This window comes from Camelus dromedarius, chromosome 27 (genome assembly GCF_036321535.1).
Source record: "Camelus dromedarius isolate mCamDro1 chromosome 27, mCamDro1.pat, whole genome shotgun sequence".
In the NCBI taxonomy this organism is placed as follows: Eukaryota; Metazoa; Chordata; class Mammalia; order Artiodactyla; family Camelidae; genus Camelus; species Camelus dromedarius.
The window spans coordinates 19,538,855-19,558,293 of record NC_087462.1 but is presented as its reverse complement, the minus strand read 5'-3'; the positions used below and the strand labels follow the sequence as shown (position 1 = coordinate 19,558,293).

Genomic DNA, 19,439 nt, shown 5'->3' with positions numbered 1-19,439 from the left:
CTGATTACCACCCCACTTCCCAGGAGGATGGGGAAAGAGGGGGGGGTGAACTCCACCTACAGTCTAAAAGCCTACTGTGTGAAGTGTCTTCCCAACTTAAAGATCTTCCATTCCCACGTAGTCACGCAGACACCCCTGGGAGGCACCTTCAGGTCATTTGGCCACTATTTAACAGATGGGGAGGCCCAGAGAAAGAAAGGAATTTTCCCAAGGTCCCACAATCCCAAAACAGGGCTGGCAAATAGGGGTCACCCCATGTGCCAACTCTGGTCAACTGGTTGTGGCTGTAACAAGATTTCTGGGGCTTTATTTGGGCTCAGTGGAAAAGAATGTCAGGCTCAATTAGTCATGTCTGCCTTGGGTTGAGAGGGTACAGACGAAGTACTTACATTACTGCAGAAGATGAAAAAATGCTTTGGCCCTGCTCACCAACTTCTACCTTCTCCCTAAAAAGTTTAGCAATATTTTTATTCTCGTAGGCAATGGTTCCAAAATAAATCTAAAGGACTTTAGGGGGAAAAAACCTAATATCCCAAATTGGGAAATCACTTAGTAAAAGCCAGGGTGTAGCAATTGTAACTCTTGACCATCACCCAGGCACAATAACCTTGGAATCCAGTGAGTGACTCAAGTGTCCCAAATTATAGTGAGTATTTGTTGTTCCTATTTCCTTTCCTAATAGTGTCTCAATTTCCTCACATGGAATTGCCTGTTCCCCATCGCACATGGTCTATTCCATCTGTTCTAACCTGCCTCCCACCAAGCCTAGAATTAGAATCTTACACAAGGAGACAAAAAGACTGGAAATGGTGGGGACTTTTCCCCTCCAGTGGTGCCTTGTTGGCCATTCAGACTCAGAATGAAGAGACACCCCCATCACAGATCACTGCTGTGGTCTGTGTCTCTTGCTAGTTGGTAATTTCCTCAAGGACAGGGACTCTGTCTTGTTCACTGGTTTATTTCCAAAGCCTAGCAAATCTCTGACATAGTTAGCATTCAGTCATTTTTTGAGGTTCTTGAATGAATTAATGAATGCACAAGTGTTAGAAAACATACAAGTTCTGAATCAGAGGACAGGATTTAAAAGCTATCCTTGCTTCTCACTAGCCATGTGAGCTTGAGCAGACAAACCTGTTACTTCTCTGAACCTCAGTTCTCTCATCTATTAAATGGATACAGTTATACATACCTCTCAGGATTGTTGGCAGGTTTAAATGATATAATGGACGTGAAAGTGTTTTATAAACTATAAGTGATGTGCAGAGGGCAATTACACCAAGGAAAGGAGGAGGCTGGTAGCACGCCTGGATAATACAAATAAAAAGTTCACCCTAGCAGATAACTAAGATCAGGATGAAGCAGGCATTGTTCTTGTCCAAAAAAAATTTGTAATTCAATGTCTGTTACAAGTTGAAAGTCACAGAAAATTTAATTCAAACATAAGGGGAACCTATTGACTGAAAAAAAAAAAAAAAACAAAACTGGGAAATGTTTGATACTGACTTCAGGTAAGGTTCGATCCAGTAGTTTAAATGTGTCATTAAGGATTTAGTTTCTAAGAACCAAAGATTCAGTGGCTAAACACCAGTGAGTAGTCCAGTTACTGAGCACATGGTAAGAACATAAGACATTTTTATTGGAAAAAAAATTGCCCTTAATCTGACATACAGAACAAGTATAAACTTTGATGATTCAGAAGTCAAGATGTGTGGTTGCATACAACAGAAACTAACATAGGCAAAAGAAACTTATGGGAAGAAATTTAAGCAGGCTGGAGAATAAGGCTTGAAAGTGGACAGGAATCAATGATCGGCACGGTCAGGTCAGGAAGTGTCATGTCAGCCAATGTAAAGAATCCCAAGGTCAATGGGAAGCATGGAGGAATTGGCACAGAAGAGTGATTTCCTAAAGTCCAAAGATCTGAGAAACCGTAATAAAGGGGAATCGATAAGATGTGGAGGGAGCTAGCGTATGGCAAAAGAGTCAAGAATTATCTGCCGGGTCTGAGCCTGGCAGCTGGCATTCACTGAAGTGGAGAGAGGACAGCTTCACCCCACTGCCTTGAGTAGGGGTGGTATGACCGGCGCCATTTGTCCTGCAGAAGGCTCAGCCCAGGCAGCCTGCCCAGGGAACTGGCCAGAGAGGGATGGGCTAGCAGAGGGTGCCCAGTTTTGTATCGGACGTCAGGGTAATTCCAAACTCTTTTTGGGTACAGAGATGGGCCTCCAGAGCCAAGTTCTGGGATGCTCTCTGCCTCTGGCTTCCCGCCATGGGCATCATCTGCAGAGAATATTCAAAGATGTAAACATAATGATTTCATCAAGGTCCGCGTGTCAGGGGACACATGTGTAGGCGATGGCAGCCCATCAAACCGTGGAAATTCTGACCCGAGAGGTTCAGACACAACAATGTGGAGGCTTCCCTCCCCCGCATTCCCGCTGGCCTGTGCCCAGTCCTCAAACGTGGTTAATTAATGTAATGAATTATGACAAACGTGTATGGCGCCTCTGATTTGCTGACAGCTGATACAAACAGAGGCGGTGGCCAAGAATCCCAATGCGTACATTACACACACACCACACACACACATACACACACACACCACAACTCCACCAAAAATAGCTTGCAACTGGGTTTGTAATTCAGTGACTTTTCCATCTGTACTGGAACATGGCAAGAAGTGATTGCTGCTTCTAAGCATAAACGGAAGAGTTAGAAATATGTTGCTCCCTATTTTTATCATTATAAAGCCCTCTTTTCGTCACCGCTGTCTCTCCCTAGGACATACATTCATTGGTTACCTTTATCCAACCCTGCATTCCATGAAGGAAGGGACCTACATTCACTGAGGACCTACTATGTGCCAAGGGCTTTATACACTAAGTCTGAACTCTTGGTTGCAAGCAACAGAACTCCAGTTGAATCAGCTTAGGGTAAAACAAAAGGGGGTGGGATGTAGAAAGGACCTTGAAATATCTCATAATTTTATGATCAAACAAAAATCAAATATTTAAACCATAAGAAGCACAGAGAAGAAGCTAGAGCCACTAACTCAAATCCCAGCAGAGCTGAGAAAGCACTCCCTCTCTCTCTCTCTCATCTCTCTCTATCTTACAATCAACTCTCATTTTTCACAGATTCTGTTTTTGTGAATTTGACTACTTAGGGAAATTCATTTGCAATCCCCAAATCAATATTTGTGGCATTTCACAGTCATTTGTGGACATGCATAGAGTGGTGAAAATTTGGGGTTTTCTGATGCACACATTACCAGCTAAGGTCAAACTTGGTGACACTCTATATGCAGAATAGATGAACAAGATTATACTGTGTAGCACAGGGAAATATATACAAGATCTTGCGGTAGCTCACAGCGAAAAAAAAATGTGACAATGAATATATGTATGTTCATGTATAACTGAAAAATTGTGCTCTACACAGGAATTTGATACAACATTGTAAAATGACTATAACTCAATAAAAAGTGTTTAAAAAAAAACAACTTGATGACACTCTGCTTCCTGGTCTCAGCTTCTGCATTGTGGAAAAAAAAAGTGTCCTTTTTGTACATCTATTTAATTCCGCATTTTTTCTCTTTTGTTGGTGACTTTACTGTTGAAAATGGTCCCCAAGCAGAGTGCTGAAGGGCTGTCTAGTGATCCTAAGTGCGAGAAGGCCGTGATGTGCCTGATGGAGAAGACGTGTGTTAGATAAGTTTCGTTCAGGTGTGAGTTATAGCGCTGCTGGCTGCGAGTTTAATGTTAATGAATCAACAATGTATTTTAAATAAGGTGTCTTTAAACAGAAACACGGGCAAAACAAGGTTATGTATTGATCAGTTGATGAAGGGGCAGAAGGATGGAGAGAGGAGCAAGGAGGAAGGAGGGAAGGGGACAAAGCAGTCGGTGAAGTACAGGCTTTGGTTGCAGACAAAACATAGGATGCCTGAAGAGCCAATTCACTAACTGGGACGGAGGTTCTATTGTGGGAAATAATCATTTGTTAGCTTAAATAAACCCTTTTGCCTCAATTACATGTAATAGAACACAAAGTTATTGACTCAGCCTGGGGAGGAAGGCAGAAGTTCAAACCCACCACCACTCGAAATTGCAGGAACTAATTACCCCCAAGGCTTAGGTCAAAGGTTACTGAGGGATTAAAATTGACAGAGGAAACAGAAGCAAGGCCTTGACTCTTGAATTAGCTAATTTGCCCCCTCTCTTCTGCCGGCTTACCCTGGCTTCTAATGGATGTGCTCTCTTGGTTGGCAGGTCCCTCTGCCCAACAAAGCCACTGTTTGCAGCCGTCTCTGGCTAAGCTGAACCTTCATTCCACTTAAGACACACAGCCAAGTGAACCTGGGAGATGAAATCACGCTGGTTGGGAAGCACTGATGCCGGTCATGGTCCTCAGCGGCTGCTAAAACCATGAGGTGAAAACCAGAGGTGCTTGTGGAAGGTGTGGTACCCAGCGCCATCATCCATGTCCCTCAGCCTGGGCCCCCGACTTTGGCCAACCAAGTTGCCATTTCTGTGCTGAAGTCATAAATCCCTCCTGGCTCTTTTCTGTTTTCCCAGAGGTTATGCACTCTTAGCTAGGCCTTTCCACGTGCTGCTTCTTCTACCCAGAAGATTTCACCTCTTCCACCCCCTTCTATTCCTGCCAATACTTCCTCATTCTTTTGGGTCTCAGCTTCCAGGACTCTTCCTCCAGGAAGTCCTCACTGACTCCCGCTTTGTACCATCTTTGCCCGTTGTGTCACTCATCACAGTGTGTGGTCATTGTTAACAGTCGTTCTTCTCAATAAGACTCTTGGGGGCAGAGACTGCAGATTTACTGCTTTATCTCCAAGGAGTCCAGTATAGAGCAGGCACTCAAAATGTTGCAAGCAGGAAGGGAGGAGGAAGGAGGGCAGAAAGGAGGCATGACCTTGTGCTTTCTTAGCACTGGTGTATGCACTTGGCTGAGCATCGGATTGTGTGTGACTGACTGTTCCTGTGTGTACAGAGTGGGGTGCGTGTCCACAGGGACCCAAGTGCACAGTGTAGGAGTGCCGTGCAAAAATGGGGGCTATGAAAGCCCCAGCCTTGATTGTCCCGCCTGTCTCCCCTCCCAGCTGTACCTCCCATCACTCCACCTTGCCCCTCCTGGCTCCTGCCATGCCATATTCCGTAAGCCTCCATACCTTTTTGCTTCCCTCCGCCTTTGCACCTGCTGTTCCTTCTACCTGGATTGCCCTTTTCCGCTTTCTCCTTGCAGTTAAGTCTCCATTCAGCCTTCCAGAGTTGCCTGACCCCTCACTTCTTTCCCAGTTAGTCGCCCAGTCCCCTGTGTACTCAGGGCTTCTGGGCGCTACTGCACGCTCTTCTCTTACTGTTTTATAGTCCCCCTGCTCACAGCATTCAACCTCTTGCGGTGCCCCCATGGGACCGTGTTGGGGCACCTCTGTGCTGCCCGCTGTGGAAGGCAGGCTTGCGGCCAGCGTTCCGGGAATGTTTTTGGATTGAGACTATGTATTTGTGCATGAGTGTAGCGCTTAGAGGTGCGTGGGTTGGACTAGATTGGAGTCTTCACACTGTTTTCTCATGAATCCCCTTAAATAAAGTCTATCTTTTCAGTAGAAACCATGTCATATGCAATTAATTTTTTCTAAATCTAATAAATACACGCTAAGAATGAATAAATGAACAGCAACAAGTGACAGCAAATAAGAGATTTGACACCCAGGTGGAAAAGGAACGTGGATTTATGGTAACCAGTAATCTTTTTGCAGAAGTTAAATGAAAATATTTAAAACATTTCCCCTACAAGCCTTAATACAAGTTCAAGAAAAGCCAAAACACGAGTTTTCCTCTGATACGAGATGTTCTACTCAAAGACGACCTATAGGAAATCATTTTGGAACATTTCCCTTTTGGAATCGGGCAAAATATTCCCCCCAAAGACAAAGGACCAAGGAAGGGATGAAGAGAAACACAGGAGGCTCTTTCTTATCACTGAGAATGGTGACACAGCCGGACCCAGTCCACCCAGCCTGGCAATTCAAAGAATGCCTTTTCCAAATCTTGAATGTTGTCACTCCAAGATGGTTTGGTGGGTAAATAGATGGATGGATGGAGAGGTCAATCATGGGATTTAGCCATGAGTGTGTGTCCCCTAAATAAAATAAGTTTCTGCCACATTAATATTTCTTTTGTTTTCACAAGACCATCCCTCAGTAGTGAACACATTCCAGACAATATCGGGGGAATAAAAGAGGCAAGGAAATTAAAGAAAAATTGTCAGTGCTCTCACTCCACCCCACAGCGCGATATGCCTGAGTTCAGGACAACCCCACCTGCACTAAAACAGGATCCCCACTTTGCCATTACAAACTGCATCAATGTCAAGGTTGACCCAACCACACACTCACGGCACCAGGATTCAAGGGGGCTCCTCACACGGATGCCGTCCCTTCATTCCACCCTCTGGAGTTTTCTGAACCCAGGAAACGGCTGCAGTGAGACACAGGGAGGGTGAGAGGTGTGCCTTTTTACTGTAAAGAGGAGGAGGAACTTTGTGGGAAGGGTGGCAGGAAAGGGATCAAGGAAACCACAAGGAGATGCTCCAGCAGATCAGTTTAGGGAAGAGCACTGGAAAGCTGAGGACCTGCAAATCAATTCCTGTGACATTATTGTACCCATGGGCCTCTCGGAAAGCTCTCGCGTAGCCCGCAGTGTGTGCATCCCCAGTCTGAAGGCCCTCAGTGGGAACACATGCCCTCACACAGTAGGATAAGATGGGTAGGGAGGAGAATGAGAGGAGAAGAACGGTGCAGACCAGTGGTTCTCTCAGGGCAGTCCCCAGGCCAGCAGCATCGGTATATCCACTGGGATCTTGCACATTCTTGGGCTCACCCAAGACCTATCGGAGCAGAACCTGTAGGGGTGAGGCCTGGCAGTCTGCACATTAACAAGCCCTTCCGGCGACTTTGATGCATACCCAAGTGGACAACACTGGTGCAGATTTTTTTGCTTTTACCCCTTTCTTCTGGTAATAACACTTCCATATTCCTTTGGAAAAACCACCCCTCCGCCCCTTTCAAACCTTATAGTGGGTGGAACCGGCCTGTAGCTCCCCACCCCAGCTGCAAGGACTTGCCCATGACCTAGGCCTTGTCACTGAAATATTCTATCTTCCTGAGCACAGTGATCGGTTTAAAGATATGCAGGAGAGAGAATTGATCCAATCAGAATCAGCCTTGGGACTTTTACTAAAGCCTGTGAAAAATGTATGTTCCTTTTTCTCTGAAGTTGTGAAGCCAGTAGGATGTAAGAGCTACCGGGAAAATCTTCCTGAGAAGGAAGCCAACAAAGCAGAAAGCTGGGAGAAGAGACTGAGCACCTGGATCCAGCTTTGCCTGAAGTCAGAGGCTTGTGCACTTTTCTGTTACACAAGTCAATACATTTCCTTATTAGCTTAAGCCAGTTTTCATGTGTTTGTCAGTGGTAGCCAAAGAACCTGGAATGACACAGAGACAGAAGTGGAGGGTCAGGAGGAGTGGAGAGGTAAAATTCTAGAACCCAGTGGATCTAGTTTCAAATCCTGACTTCCCTACTTACTGAGTGACTTTGAACATGTCACTTTGCCTCTCTGATTCTCTGTCCTTGGATAGAATAGTGTAATACTAGCTCCCTGGAGGGCTGCTTTGTAGTCATGAGAGTAATGTACAGGATTCAGGGAGTCTGACAGGTGACCTTGACCAAGCCTTGACCTTCTTGGAGCCTCGTTTTCCTCATTGGTAAGAGGCAGACAAAAATAACTATCTTAGAGGATTGTGGTGAGAGTTAAATAAGAGAATTGGGTAAAGTGCCCACACAAAGCTGGTACTCAATAGGAGACAATTCGCCCTGTGCGGCTTGGGCGAATGAAACTTCAGTCTGTGACAATCTTTTAAAATCAGCCAGCACCTCTGACTCGCCCCAGAGGCCACAAGGAGGCCTGCAGCTGCAGTGGTCAGCCTAGCAGTCTGTAACATTCAAAGAGTTGCTCCTTCCGCAAGCAAGCTGAGGAGCTGGGTAGAAATTCTAGCAAGTGCTAATTAGGTCCGTGAAGCTGCCCGAGGGAGGGGAGGAATGCCTGGCTAATTACTGGCCTGCTCTGCAGGGGGGCCACACACCGGGGCTACCTGCCGCCTGCTCTCCTTGCCAGAGCTGAAAACCTCAGCCAGGGGCCTGGCGGTTCCGGGACAGGACGGCAAGGGTGAGCCTCACCGCCATCTGGTCCCCGACTCCCCGCCTAATGTTTGTAACAGACCCACTACCTAATTGCATGGTTGGGGGGCAGCCTTCACATCTTTAGCACTTAATTCACTACTGTTTCTTTGGAAGCCCCCATCCTGTGGCTGCAGAGGGAGGGCTCTGCCCGTTTATGGGGCTTTCAAGCCCTGGGCATCCCAGCCCAGCCTTGTTAGGCTCCAGCAGGGGAGGCAGCCAGGAGAGCATCTCATTCATGCACTCAGCCTGGGACTTTACACGCTGCCCCCTCAAGCCCCGCCCAGCCCCTCAGCTCACCTGGTTGGCAGGAACACCTCTAGACCCAGCCTCTCCTGGTTGTCAGGTCCTCCCTACTCACCCACCCGGTAAAGACACTTTACTTCTCTCACCCCAAGTTTTAGTGCTTTAGTCCCCTCTCCACCCCAGCAAAAGTAGAGATGAAGAGGAATGGTGGGGAAGTGGAATGTGGGATGCCAGCCTGGATTCAAAGCTGGCTCCGCCACCTTCGACCATGAGACCCAGGGCCAACTGCGCTCTTCTGTGGGCCCAGTTTCCCCATCTACAAAATGGGCCTCCTGACAACTATCTTGCAAGGTTCTTGTGAGACCGTAGTAATATGATCACAGCAATAGCCAAGGTACCAGGAGCTTACTCTGCACCAGGAACCATCCTGCACAAGACCTGTGCACGTCACTGTGATCACAAGGGTCCGTAGGTGCTTGATAGATTTCACTTTCCTCTTCTACCCTAGTTCTTGGGGGAATGGGTGGCTGTAGAGGAAGGAGATTGAATCCAAACAATGCCCAAGGATGGGGCAGGTGGGTAGAGAGCACACCCGTCCCCAAACCCACTTCTCTCCCTGATGGGGGTACTGATCCTACCGTTCTTGCCTGCTGGCTCCTTGAAATGCTAGGCAAGGGTCCGTCTTTATTCACTTCGTGCACTCAGGCACATGGCCCCCCCGTGGGGGTCAGGGGGCAGAAGGTGAGGGTCCAGGATCAAGAGACCTCTACTTTTCTGGGTCAGAGAAATGAACATGGGAAGGATGCTAAGAGTGACCTGGCTGGCTGCTGGATGGGACCTTTTGACCTCCCTGGAAGAGCCCTGACTCCCCTCCTTTGCTGTACCCCACTGTGTTTATTATCATCTAAATGGGCTTTGTTATTAACTCGCCTGGTACCCTCGTGAGAGTCACTTCCACCGTCTGGGTTGTGGTTCCTTCCTCTCTAAAGTAATGAGGTTGAAAGGAGATGGAGAGAAAAAACTGAAGACAGAACACCTGACTTCCGGCTCTTACTGGGCAGGAATAGCCCCCAGTTATCTGCTCTGCTACCTCTTTTGAACATTACATGGGCCTCGCAAGGTAAAAACAATTGGGTTGACGAGGGATGCCGCTCACAGAAAAGACACGACGTGCCCGAGGTCACACAGCTGGCAAAATGGCCAAGTGGACAACAAACTCATGTGCTTTAGGTCCCAGATCCCAGTGACCTCGGGGACCCTGGATCCAGAGGGTCGGGGATGGGCTATCATTAGGCACCTGGAAATGTGGTTTATTTCTACCTCCTCCCTCTGGAAGGCTAGGAGATGATGGGTACTGGGGCAGCATCAGAGGGCTGCGGGGAAAGACTGAAACTCTGCACAGGTACTGAGGGCTCCAAGCATCCAGGCTGGCATCGAGCCACAGGTCTAGGGTCGGACGGATGTGGGTTCACATCCCAGCTCTTATGTAACCTCAGAGAAGTGACTCCACCTCTCAGAGCCCGCTCTATGAAGTGAGGCTAAAAATGCCCACCCCAAAGGCTGGTTGGGTGGATTCAGTAAGATCGTGCATGGTACTCAGTAGGTGCTTCAAAAGTGGTGGCTGTTATTACTGGGGTTCCACTCGGCTGGACTGTGGAAACACTCACTCAGGTCCTCCCTCAGGCGAGCATCCTAAGACATCATCCTTGGCTGGGAAATCTTCCCGCCGGTCCACTGTGCTTATCATGAACATATTTCTCATAGCTCGGGAAATGTCCAGAAAGCTCTGTCCACATCTTCCAAAGTCAGACCCAGACAGGGTTAGTGACTTGCTCCAGGGCACCTAGCAAGTCTCTAGAGGGCCAAGAAAAGGAAATCACCACTGGCGCTGTGGCCCCTGGGATGGAGCAAAGGCAAGGTGTTGGGTGCTGGAGGTGCTGGCAGCCTGCGGGATGAGAAGGGAGGCCCAAGAATGTGCTAGGGCAGGAGGCTGGCAAAGCCAGCAGCAGGAGGCAGTGCAGGGTCATTGTGGCCTCAGCCCCAGGCTGGAGTCCGCTCATCCTTCTCCACACAGTAGCCAGAGCAGTCCCTTTAAAGTATAAGGCGCATCACATGTGGCTCCCCATCTCACTCCAAATAAAAGCTCAAGTTGTGGTGTGGCCCCCTCCAAAACTCTGCCTCGCTGCCCCATTCATTATGTAACAGCCCCACTGGTCCCTCCTTGTTCTGTGACAGACCTCCAGGCCTTAGCACTCTCTATTCCCTCTGCCTGGAATGCTCTTCCCTTCAGTGTTTCCCTGAATCCTCCTCCAGAGGCCCTCCCTGACCACTCTACCTAAAACAGCAGCCCCATCACCTCTATCCCCTCACTCTTTGTGATTTTTCCTCATGATTTACCACTATCTGACATTGTATTTTATAATGTATCTTCTCCAATGAAATGTGAGCTCCATGAGGGCAGGGGCTCTGCTGAGTTCACTGGGGTATCTCCAGGCCCTGGAACAGCATCTGGCACAAAGTAAACAATACACCTTTATTGCTTGAATGAATGAATAATTGAATTCTGGTGCCATGATTTTCTAGCTTGGATGGCTTTGGGCAGGTCATTTCACTTCTCTGAAACTTCCAATGCAAACCGTAGTACATGTTCTTCTCATAAGGTTATTGTTTAAATTAAATAATAGAGGGTGAAGAGAACTGACACATAATAGGTGCTCAATAAATGACAGCCACTCTCATGATTATTATCACCAAGGGTCTCGGACTCTGTCACCTGCTCACTGAGGCCTTGGGCCCGTCGGTGAGCTCTCTGAGCCTCGGTCTGTTCATCTGCCGCACGTGGAAGTTAGGAGCATCTCTGCCCCACACACAGGACGTCTGCTGGATGCCTGGGTGGTGGACATGAGCACCTAGCAGGGGGTCTGACACCCTGTAGGCACTCACCAAGCGGTAGCCACTGCAGTCCTGGCGAGTCTAGGATTTGGATACCAGCCCCACCACTTATCCTGTGACCATGGGGAGGCAGCTAAACTTTTCTGAGTCTCCTCATCCATAAAATGAGGATAATGGTAATACCTTCCTCCGAAGTTACCCAGAGGTCACAGTGAGACTGTGCCCCTGAAGGGGCTTCACAGAGCCCTAAGGATATGTGCTGCGACAGGCAGAAGGGCAGACCACAGACGGGCAGGACAGGGCCCAGGGATGAAGGACAGAACCCAGAGCTGTGCTTGGCCTGAGCCCCGAGGCAGGTCTCAGACGGAGAACACACCTCGGAAGAAGCCAAGCCCCCTCCCTGCCCAGGAGCCCTCTGCAGAGAAGGAGGCCCTGCCCCTGCCCTCTCTCCTCCTTAGCGCCTCATTGGGGAACCTCAAGAAAGGCCATTCTCGGCAGGAGCCCTTTTCAAGGGAGGCAGGTGATGGCAGGAGGACCCTAGAAGAGGCAACTTCAGTCAGCCTCCTGCCTCAGTCAACCTCCTGTCCAATCTACTTTCCACCTCAAGACTAACCTAGCCTCTCCCCACCTCCTGGGAAAAAGGGAAAAAAAGCCCTAGAAGAGAAGGCCTGGAAGTTCACGAGCCAGACACTCTCTTAGTGCTCCAGCCCATGAAAGTCTGAGGAGAGAAACATCAGGCCCCTTTCTGACCTGGGCCCTCTGACCCCTCCGCCGAGAATTCCGAAGAAGGAGGGTGGGGACCACCACTGCCTTGTTCAGCCTCTGTCCGGCAAAACCTAGGTGTGGACTCCACAAATGATTCAATCAGCAGTCCCTAAACTGCAAACTCCACAAGGCATGACCTATTTTTTTTTTTTTTTTTGGTCTATTTTGTTCTTTGATAAAGTCTCAGTACCTAAAAGAGTGCCCGGCACTTAGCAAGTGCTTGATAAATATATGTTGAATAAGTGATTCCATTAATACATCAATGAATGAAGCAATGAATCATTGCCATCAAGAGAACTGCTCTAAGTGAAGTTCCCTGCGGGCTGGGATTGGTTTTCCCTTTGTTTGATAAATCCCCAGTGCCTCGAATAGAGCCTTGGCACAGAGGAGGTGCCAAGTAAACGGGTGTGACAGCACACGTGAACGGAGGACTGAGTCAACCATCGAATCAATGACTCATTAGAATTTAATCTTTCTGGAGGTAAGGGTTTCCACCTGCTTTGTTTAAGGCTGCATTCTCAGTGCCTAGAGCAGTGCCTGGTGCATAGCCGGTGTCGAAGGAATGAATGAATGAATGAATGAATGAGGAATGAATGAATGAGCAAGGCCCCCCCCAGCTCTCAGTGTGAGGACCTCAGACCAAGAAGAATGAAACACAAAGGGCGTCTGAGCCCTGCCCCCGGCCACCACGCGCCTCATGGTTTTTTAAATAATTTGTCGATTGTTTTTAATTGTTGAGGCAGTAATACTTGGTTCATGAAACTGCAATATACAGAGAGGTGAAATAAATAGCTTATATATATATAATATATATAATATAGCTGGTTTTAAAATATTCCCTTATTCATTGGTGTACTAGGTCACGTGAGTCACGGAAGGTTGATAGCAGCATCCTCCAGAACTGTGAGCAATGCAGGGTCACCATGATTGGACGAGGCCGTCTGTCGTCGGGGGTCGAGGCGCCGAGAATTCCGGGGGGCACACCTTCCCTGCGCGGTGTCTCGGGGCAGCTTGCAGCGGACAATAAATAAATGACTGCAAACCAGAGAGCGATTTTTGTTGGAGTTTGGGGCAGGGGCAGGGGACTGGGGAAGAGGGGGAGTTTGCTGGGGGAGAAGGGACACTATTTTCTCTTTGTTTCTCTCTCTCTTTTTTTTTTTAGCTTTCAGAACCTTTGGGAAAAAGGACTTTGGTTTCTCAGAGTGTCGTTTTCCTCATTCAAGTCCTCCTCTGGGGACGAGTTTAGAGTTGTCTGTTCCTAGAGAGACACAAGCACCTGTGCGTTGACAACGGTCCCTTGTGTGAGTCTTTTGTCGTAGGGGGTTTCAAGTCGACAGTAAAATCCTTATCGCTCCCCCTCCCCCAGGAATTTTGGTTCAGTTTTTGTCTTCTTTTAAACACAATGTACAAAAATAGAAATTCTTCCTTATTTTTCATGTAAAAATATTCCTCTGATTGCAGTTCTCTGTGAGTGTGAGTGTGGGCTGGGACAGCCCGGTGGGGCCACGGCGGGGCCAGCCTAGCCGGGGTGCGTGGGGCGGATCCGCCGGGACCGCTTGGTCACCGTGGTGTACTTGAAGGGCTTCTGCAGCTCTGCCTGCCCCTTGGGGTAGCGCTTCATGAAGTGCACATCTTGCTGGTTCTCCCGGGTCTTGGGGCCCTTCCGCGGCCGCCCCTTTTTGGTGAAGCCCACATACCAGCCAGAGTACTTGGCCGACATCAGGGCTGTGTAGTTATTCTCCAGGACCTTCTCGATGAACACACACTCTTTGCTGGTGCCATCAGGCTGTGGGAAGAGAGAGAAGGGGGGAGGGTGAGAAGGGAGAGGGCAGGTGCAAGGGGACAGAGCTACACAGAGAGGGTATGAGCAGGTGGCGAGGGCTTGGGGTAGCAGAGTAGAGAGGGCCTGACCCAAGCTTTGGCCTCAGTAATTTCACTCCCTAGATCTGTGGAGGGCACCTGCGGTATTGGCCCCTGCATCCTTCCCTACTCACCAGTTAGCTAGCAGACTCCTATTACCATTCAGGGATCCATCTCTTCTCCACTCTCCACCCTTCTACCTCAGCTCTACTAGAACAACAGACCTAGACCTGACCAATCAGAACACTATTTCCCATGACGGGTGGCCTGAGCCATCCAATCAGTGTTCCTCGAGACCCTTGCATAAGTAATGCCCAAACACATAGGCCGATTTAAACTTGGGGAACATGTAAGGCTGAAGCGAAGGCAGCCATTGTACCACCAGGAGGGGAAATTCTGTCTGACAGCAAAGCCAACATGGAGGAAGCAAAGCCAAGAGGAAGAGAATGAGAGAAACCAAGTCCTCATCACTTCTTTTAGCTTCTGGACCAAGCCGCACCTGAAGCTCAAGTTACCTCATTGTTACATGGGCCAATAATACCTCATTTCCTTTAAGACGGTTTAGACTGTGTTCTGTCACTTTTAACAGAAAGGAGTCCCAACTTATGTGCACTAAACCTGACATGAAGTCAACTACTCAGCTGCCACTCAACTCCACTGTTATGTAGTTAAACATAAACTACATTTAATGTGGGATGTGGTACATTTTAATGTTTGATGCAAAGAGGAACGGAAGCCTCTAAAAATAAGAGTTTTAGCGTGGCCTAACTCCAAAGCCTGTACCCATGGTTCTGAAATTTCAGGGTCTGAGGTGAATTCCCTGGGAGACAATGCCGGGCAAGGAGCACTAGATTCAGAGTCAGAAGTGAATCAGCTCTAACACTTCCTTATGTGACCTCAGGCTAGTTAATTCCACCCTCTAAACCTCTGATTCCTCTCCTGGACCAAGCAGTGGCAACAACTCCTGCGTCAGAGAGATGTTATGAGGAATGACGCTTTTAAATAAGCCTGGCACACAGTAGGAACTTGCTAAATTATTTCTGAAGAGCAGGTGGTTCGGATGGTCTGGCCTCCCTCCCTGGATCTGATCTAGACAAAAGGTGGTGGGAAGCAGGCTTTGAATCTCCTCCTTGAGAAAGCCGGATTGCTCGATGTGGAAGAGTGGGAAACATACAAAGTTGGAAGGCCTGAATTAGCAGCACTCGAGTTTCCAACTAACATCTCCAGATTTAGGCCGGGCCCACTCCTCGTTACGGACGGATGCCCAGCCAAGTTGGAAGCCCAGCGGTCTGGCTGTGCGTGGAGACTGAGGTGCGAGTTCCAGCCTTTTGTTTGAAGTGGAAAACGGGCTGGAGCTTCCAGGAACGTTCACCTTTGAGCGGAGGGCAAGCTTGAGCCCTGCAGACAAAGTGCTGAACTTTGCAGAAAGGGACAGGCAGGGTAAGAAAACATTGCCTGGACGAGAGATCTTTCGAGGAGGCTGCAGAGTGGGCAGGGGGCCTGGAAGACACACCAGGACCCAGACGACATTATGGGCTGGGTGAGCAGTGAGGAACTACAGTGAGGGAAGCCAGGGCATATGTGCAAGGGGGACAGAAAGGAGTGGTCTCTGGGCACTGGGCCCCCCATGGATAATTCTGGAAGCTGCCTATCCAACCTGAGTCCAGGTCCCTTGGCTGATCTCAGTGGAACAGTCAGACCAAACTGAAAAAAGGCTACACCATGGCTGGTTCCCCACCCTAGAATGTCTGCTTGGAAAACTGCTTTCAACCTTCAAGCTCAGTTCACTAACCACCTCCTCTGGGAAGCCTTCCCTGACTGCCATCTAGCTTCCTGTGTACTTCCTTCTCTTCTTTTAAGACTCCATTCAGGCATCAGATTTTATTGGATTCACATAGCTCCATCTTCTGAACACCCTCAACACCCATGCCTCCTCCCACCCCCCACAGAGTATTCTGTATCTGCCTGCCTGCCTCATCAGTCCAAGAGATTCATGAGGTCGGGGCTGCCTCTCAGTTGCTCTCATGGCTCAGCCCAGGTCTTAGCCCAAGACAAGGATGCCCACAGCACCTGTTGTTGAATGGATGAGGGTTCAGCTGGGATAGACATGGTGGGCGTGACATATGAATGAATTTGCCTCCGAAAGAAAACAGACTTCACCTCCTGGAGCCCTTACTAATGCCCCAGAGACAGCCGTGAGCTGTGAGGGGCCCCACCTGGGGGGTGTGCTGAGAAGGGGACAGAGTGAGCAGAGGGCTGCAGCTCTCTGCCTGTCTGTCTTGCTCTCCTTACTCATCTGTTCACTCATTCATTCAGAATTTACTGATTGCCAACTACAGGCCAGACACTTTCACATCCGTTATTTCATTTAATCCTCTTAAATTGCTGATCTAGACTCAAGCTGGTAGAAGAAAGCAGCTCAAAGAGGCAGAAATGGCTTGCCCAAGGTCATGGACTTGTTAAGTGGGAGAGCCAGGATCTGAACCTGCATTTGCCCCTGCAGCTCACTCCTCTGCTGTCTCGTTGCAGGCAGGCCCAAGAGGAGAAAGGGTGTGGGAGAGTGGGTGCTGCCCACCGACACCCCTCACCTCCCCCAGGCCCACAGAGCCACCGTCAGCATGAAGCAAGGACTTGGAGGTTCAAGGACCAGCATAGTGCCTGGCACACGAGCTCGTATATGTCTGGGTTGAGGGGCTGGGCTTTGGCCTGAAGTTTCCAACACCCCAGAGGTCAGGAGAGAAGCCATGGTGCCTAAGGTGGTTACAAGTTCCCCACCATGAACTCAGACCCAGTGGATAAGAAGTTAATGGTAGGCTGCCCCTGGGGCTTGACCCTTGCCTCTGCTCCTGACTGTCTCTATGCGGGCTCATGGCTCACAAAGATTTAAAAAACACACGTGCTCGGGCCTCACCCCCCAAATGCTGACTCAATTGGTTCAGGCAAGGCAGATCATCAATATTTAGAGAGTAAGTGAATAGGCCATCCCAGAACCTTGGTGATTTAGTAGAATTTGATCATCTCTCCCCATCTCCCACCTCCAACCTCCTTCTTTCCAAACTGGAGTCCTGTTCCTTCTATTTGATCTGAAGACTGAATCCTGATGACATCATTTGGCACCTAGATCCAGTCTTACTTGAAACAGAACTACCCCCTGGACGTTTTTAGTTACATAGGCAAAAAATTCTTCTTTCGCTTAAAGGCATTTTGAATTGGGTTTCAGTCACTTACAACCAAAGCGGTCTTCACAACAATGTAGTGGTGGGCAGGGTGTCCCCTGCCCTGAAAGTCTGGGGCCCTATGTTGCCCCAGTGAGGACACACCAGTGATCACATAGGAGGGACCCGATAAGAAAAATCCTTCTGGGTTGAATCTCCAGAGATGGGGAAAAACTGCCTAGTACATGGTGCTCGATATTCAACACCTATTTATGGAATGAAAGGAAGTATTTCCTTCTGGACCAGATGGATGTGGGGTCCAGAGAGGCGTCAAGGAGAAAAGGGGTCATGTGTCTCTCAGGGGCTCTGGAGAAGAGCTCTGGCATAGGATTGGTACCGTGCAGCAGAGGAAGTAGCCCAGCCAAGGGTCTGGAGCATCAGAAGAGGCTCTGTTAGGGGCTCAATGACGTGTCCAGCTGTGGCCAGATGTGTAGACAACTGACACGCAGGGTCCAGGCCAGCCAAGAAAGCTGTCCTGTTGAGCCACTCCAAAGGGGCCAGAGCCTGAGCTGAGGTTCAGGGTTCCCACAGGTGAAGAACCTGGCTTCAAAGGGGAGGGCAACTGATGTTTAACAATTAAGTGCCTACTAAGTGCCAGCATTATCTTCCCATTTTACAGGCCAGGACACTGAGGCTCAGTGAGGTCAGGGCACTTTGAGTCCGGGGCCTGACATGGCTAATCCTGGCTGTAGGTTAAGAGTCAATCCTCAGAAAGCAAGCATCACATTTCTATTTCTTTGGTGTCCCTGTGGCTCTTTAAGCAGGTACATGAAGCATGATGGATGGATCCAGCATGGGCCCTCAGGGATCTCCCAGTCTATTGGCAGACGCAGGCAGGAAGACAGACAGTGACAACCCAAGTTAGCAGACAGGAAAGAGAGGGCTGTGTGAGGGGCTGTGGACTCCAGGGTGGGCCAGCCCGACTGGGCAGTCAGTGAAGCTAGAGGCTGTGGAAGGATGAACCAGGACTAGGGGTGGATGGATGAGGGAAGGGCAGCCCTGGCAGAGGATGCAGTATGCACAAAGCCTGAAGACCCCATCGGGGGGTAGAGCTTGGCAGCGCCCTGTGTCTGCGACATAAGGAACAAGAGGGCAAGGAGGTTCTCCCCAGGGAATGTGGCCTTTCTTGGGTAGGTGGTGAGGACCCAGGGACTGGCCGTGAGCTGGATTGAAGGTGGAGGGCAGGGGAGACCTGATCCCTTTTGTGCTTTAGAAAGCTGAGGCTGGACTTTCTAAAGGGGAAGGGCCTGGAGATGGAGCCTGAGGAGCTGAGGAACAATTCCTGAGAAGGTAGGAGGCCAGAACAGAGGCAGGAGTTAGGGAAGGAGAGGCACGCACCAGCTATCAAGGAGAGGTAATCCCAGGGTGGGGGCCTGACTGGCTGGGGAGCCTGTGACAGAATAGCAACCCAGAGGCCTGGGGCTTCCAGCTGTAGGAGCCAGAAAGAGTGAGGGGCGCTGGGCTAGGCAGAGGCCAACAGGGGGACCTGCCCGGGGCAAAGTCGGGACAGGTGGACTTAAGGGTCGAGGGACGCCCTTGGAGCCTCCCAGGCCAGCCTGGAAGACAGGAAGGGGATGATGGGGGGGGGGGGGGGCGGAGCTGCAGCCAGGGGGGCGGGAAGGAGGGGGAGAGAGGGGAGGGGGCGGAGGGCGGGCCTCCCTGGGCTGCGCCGAGCCTCGCCGCCAGCTGAACCGTCCCCAATATTAATGACGGGAGAGAGGGCGAGGGGGCAGGAAATCGGAGCCGGCTCCTGTGGAAGCGGTGACTCAGCGGCCAGCCGGCGGGCGGGCGGAGGGCGGCCGGGCGGCGGGGAGCGGCCCGAGGGGACGGGGCTGTTCTTTTGACCCCAGGACGGCCCTCCTGGGGTCAAGATGCCGGGAACCGCGCAGACGGGGAGGGAGGGGCGCGCGGGCACTGGGCACGGCGGGCTGCCGCGCGCCCCCTCCTTTAAACAGAAAAAAAAGAAAAGAAAGAAGAAAGCCGAGCCCACGACTGCAGGCAGGTTGGGCCTGGGAGGCGGCCCAGGCGGGCAGGAGAACAAAGCGCCTGGCGCGGGGCTGGCCGCGCTGCCCCCGAGACGCGCGGCCAGGCCAGGGGACCCGGCGCCCGGCCCGCGCGCCGCCCCTGCCCCAGACCCCCTCGCAGGCCGGCCGGCCGGCCTCGGGACGCGGAAAGTGAATCACTAATTAAAACCACTCCTCGGCATCCC

General features: G+C 50.1%; 1 protein-coding gene across 2 annotated transcripts in view; it reads right to left on the bottom strand.

Annotated features, from left to right (window-relative positions):
• Positions 1-13,316: 13,316 nt before the first annotated feature.
• FGF18 (fibroblast growth factor 18) overlaps positions 13,317-19,439 on the bottom strand; it is a 33,428-nt gene continuing 27,305 nt past the window's right edge. For both annotated transcript variants that reach the window (XM_031437782.2, XM_031437781.2), the window contains one exon: positions 13,317-13,941. In XM_031437782.2, the coding sequence (XP_031293642.1) occupies positions 13,675-13,941 (267 nt within the window). In that variant the 3' untranslated portion in view covers positions 13,317-13,674. The remainder of the gene's footprint in view (positions 13,942-19,439) is intronic.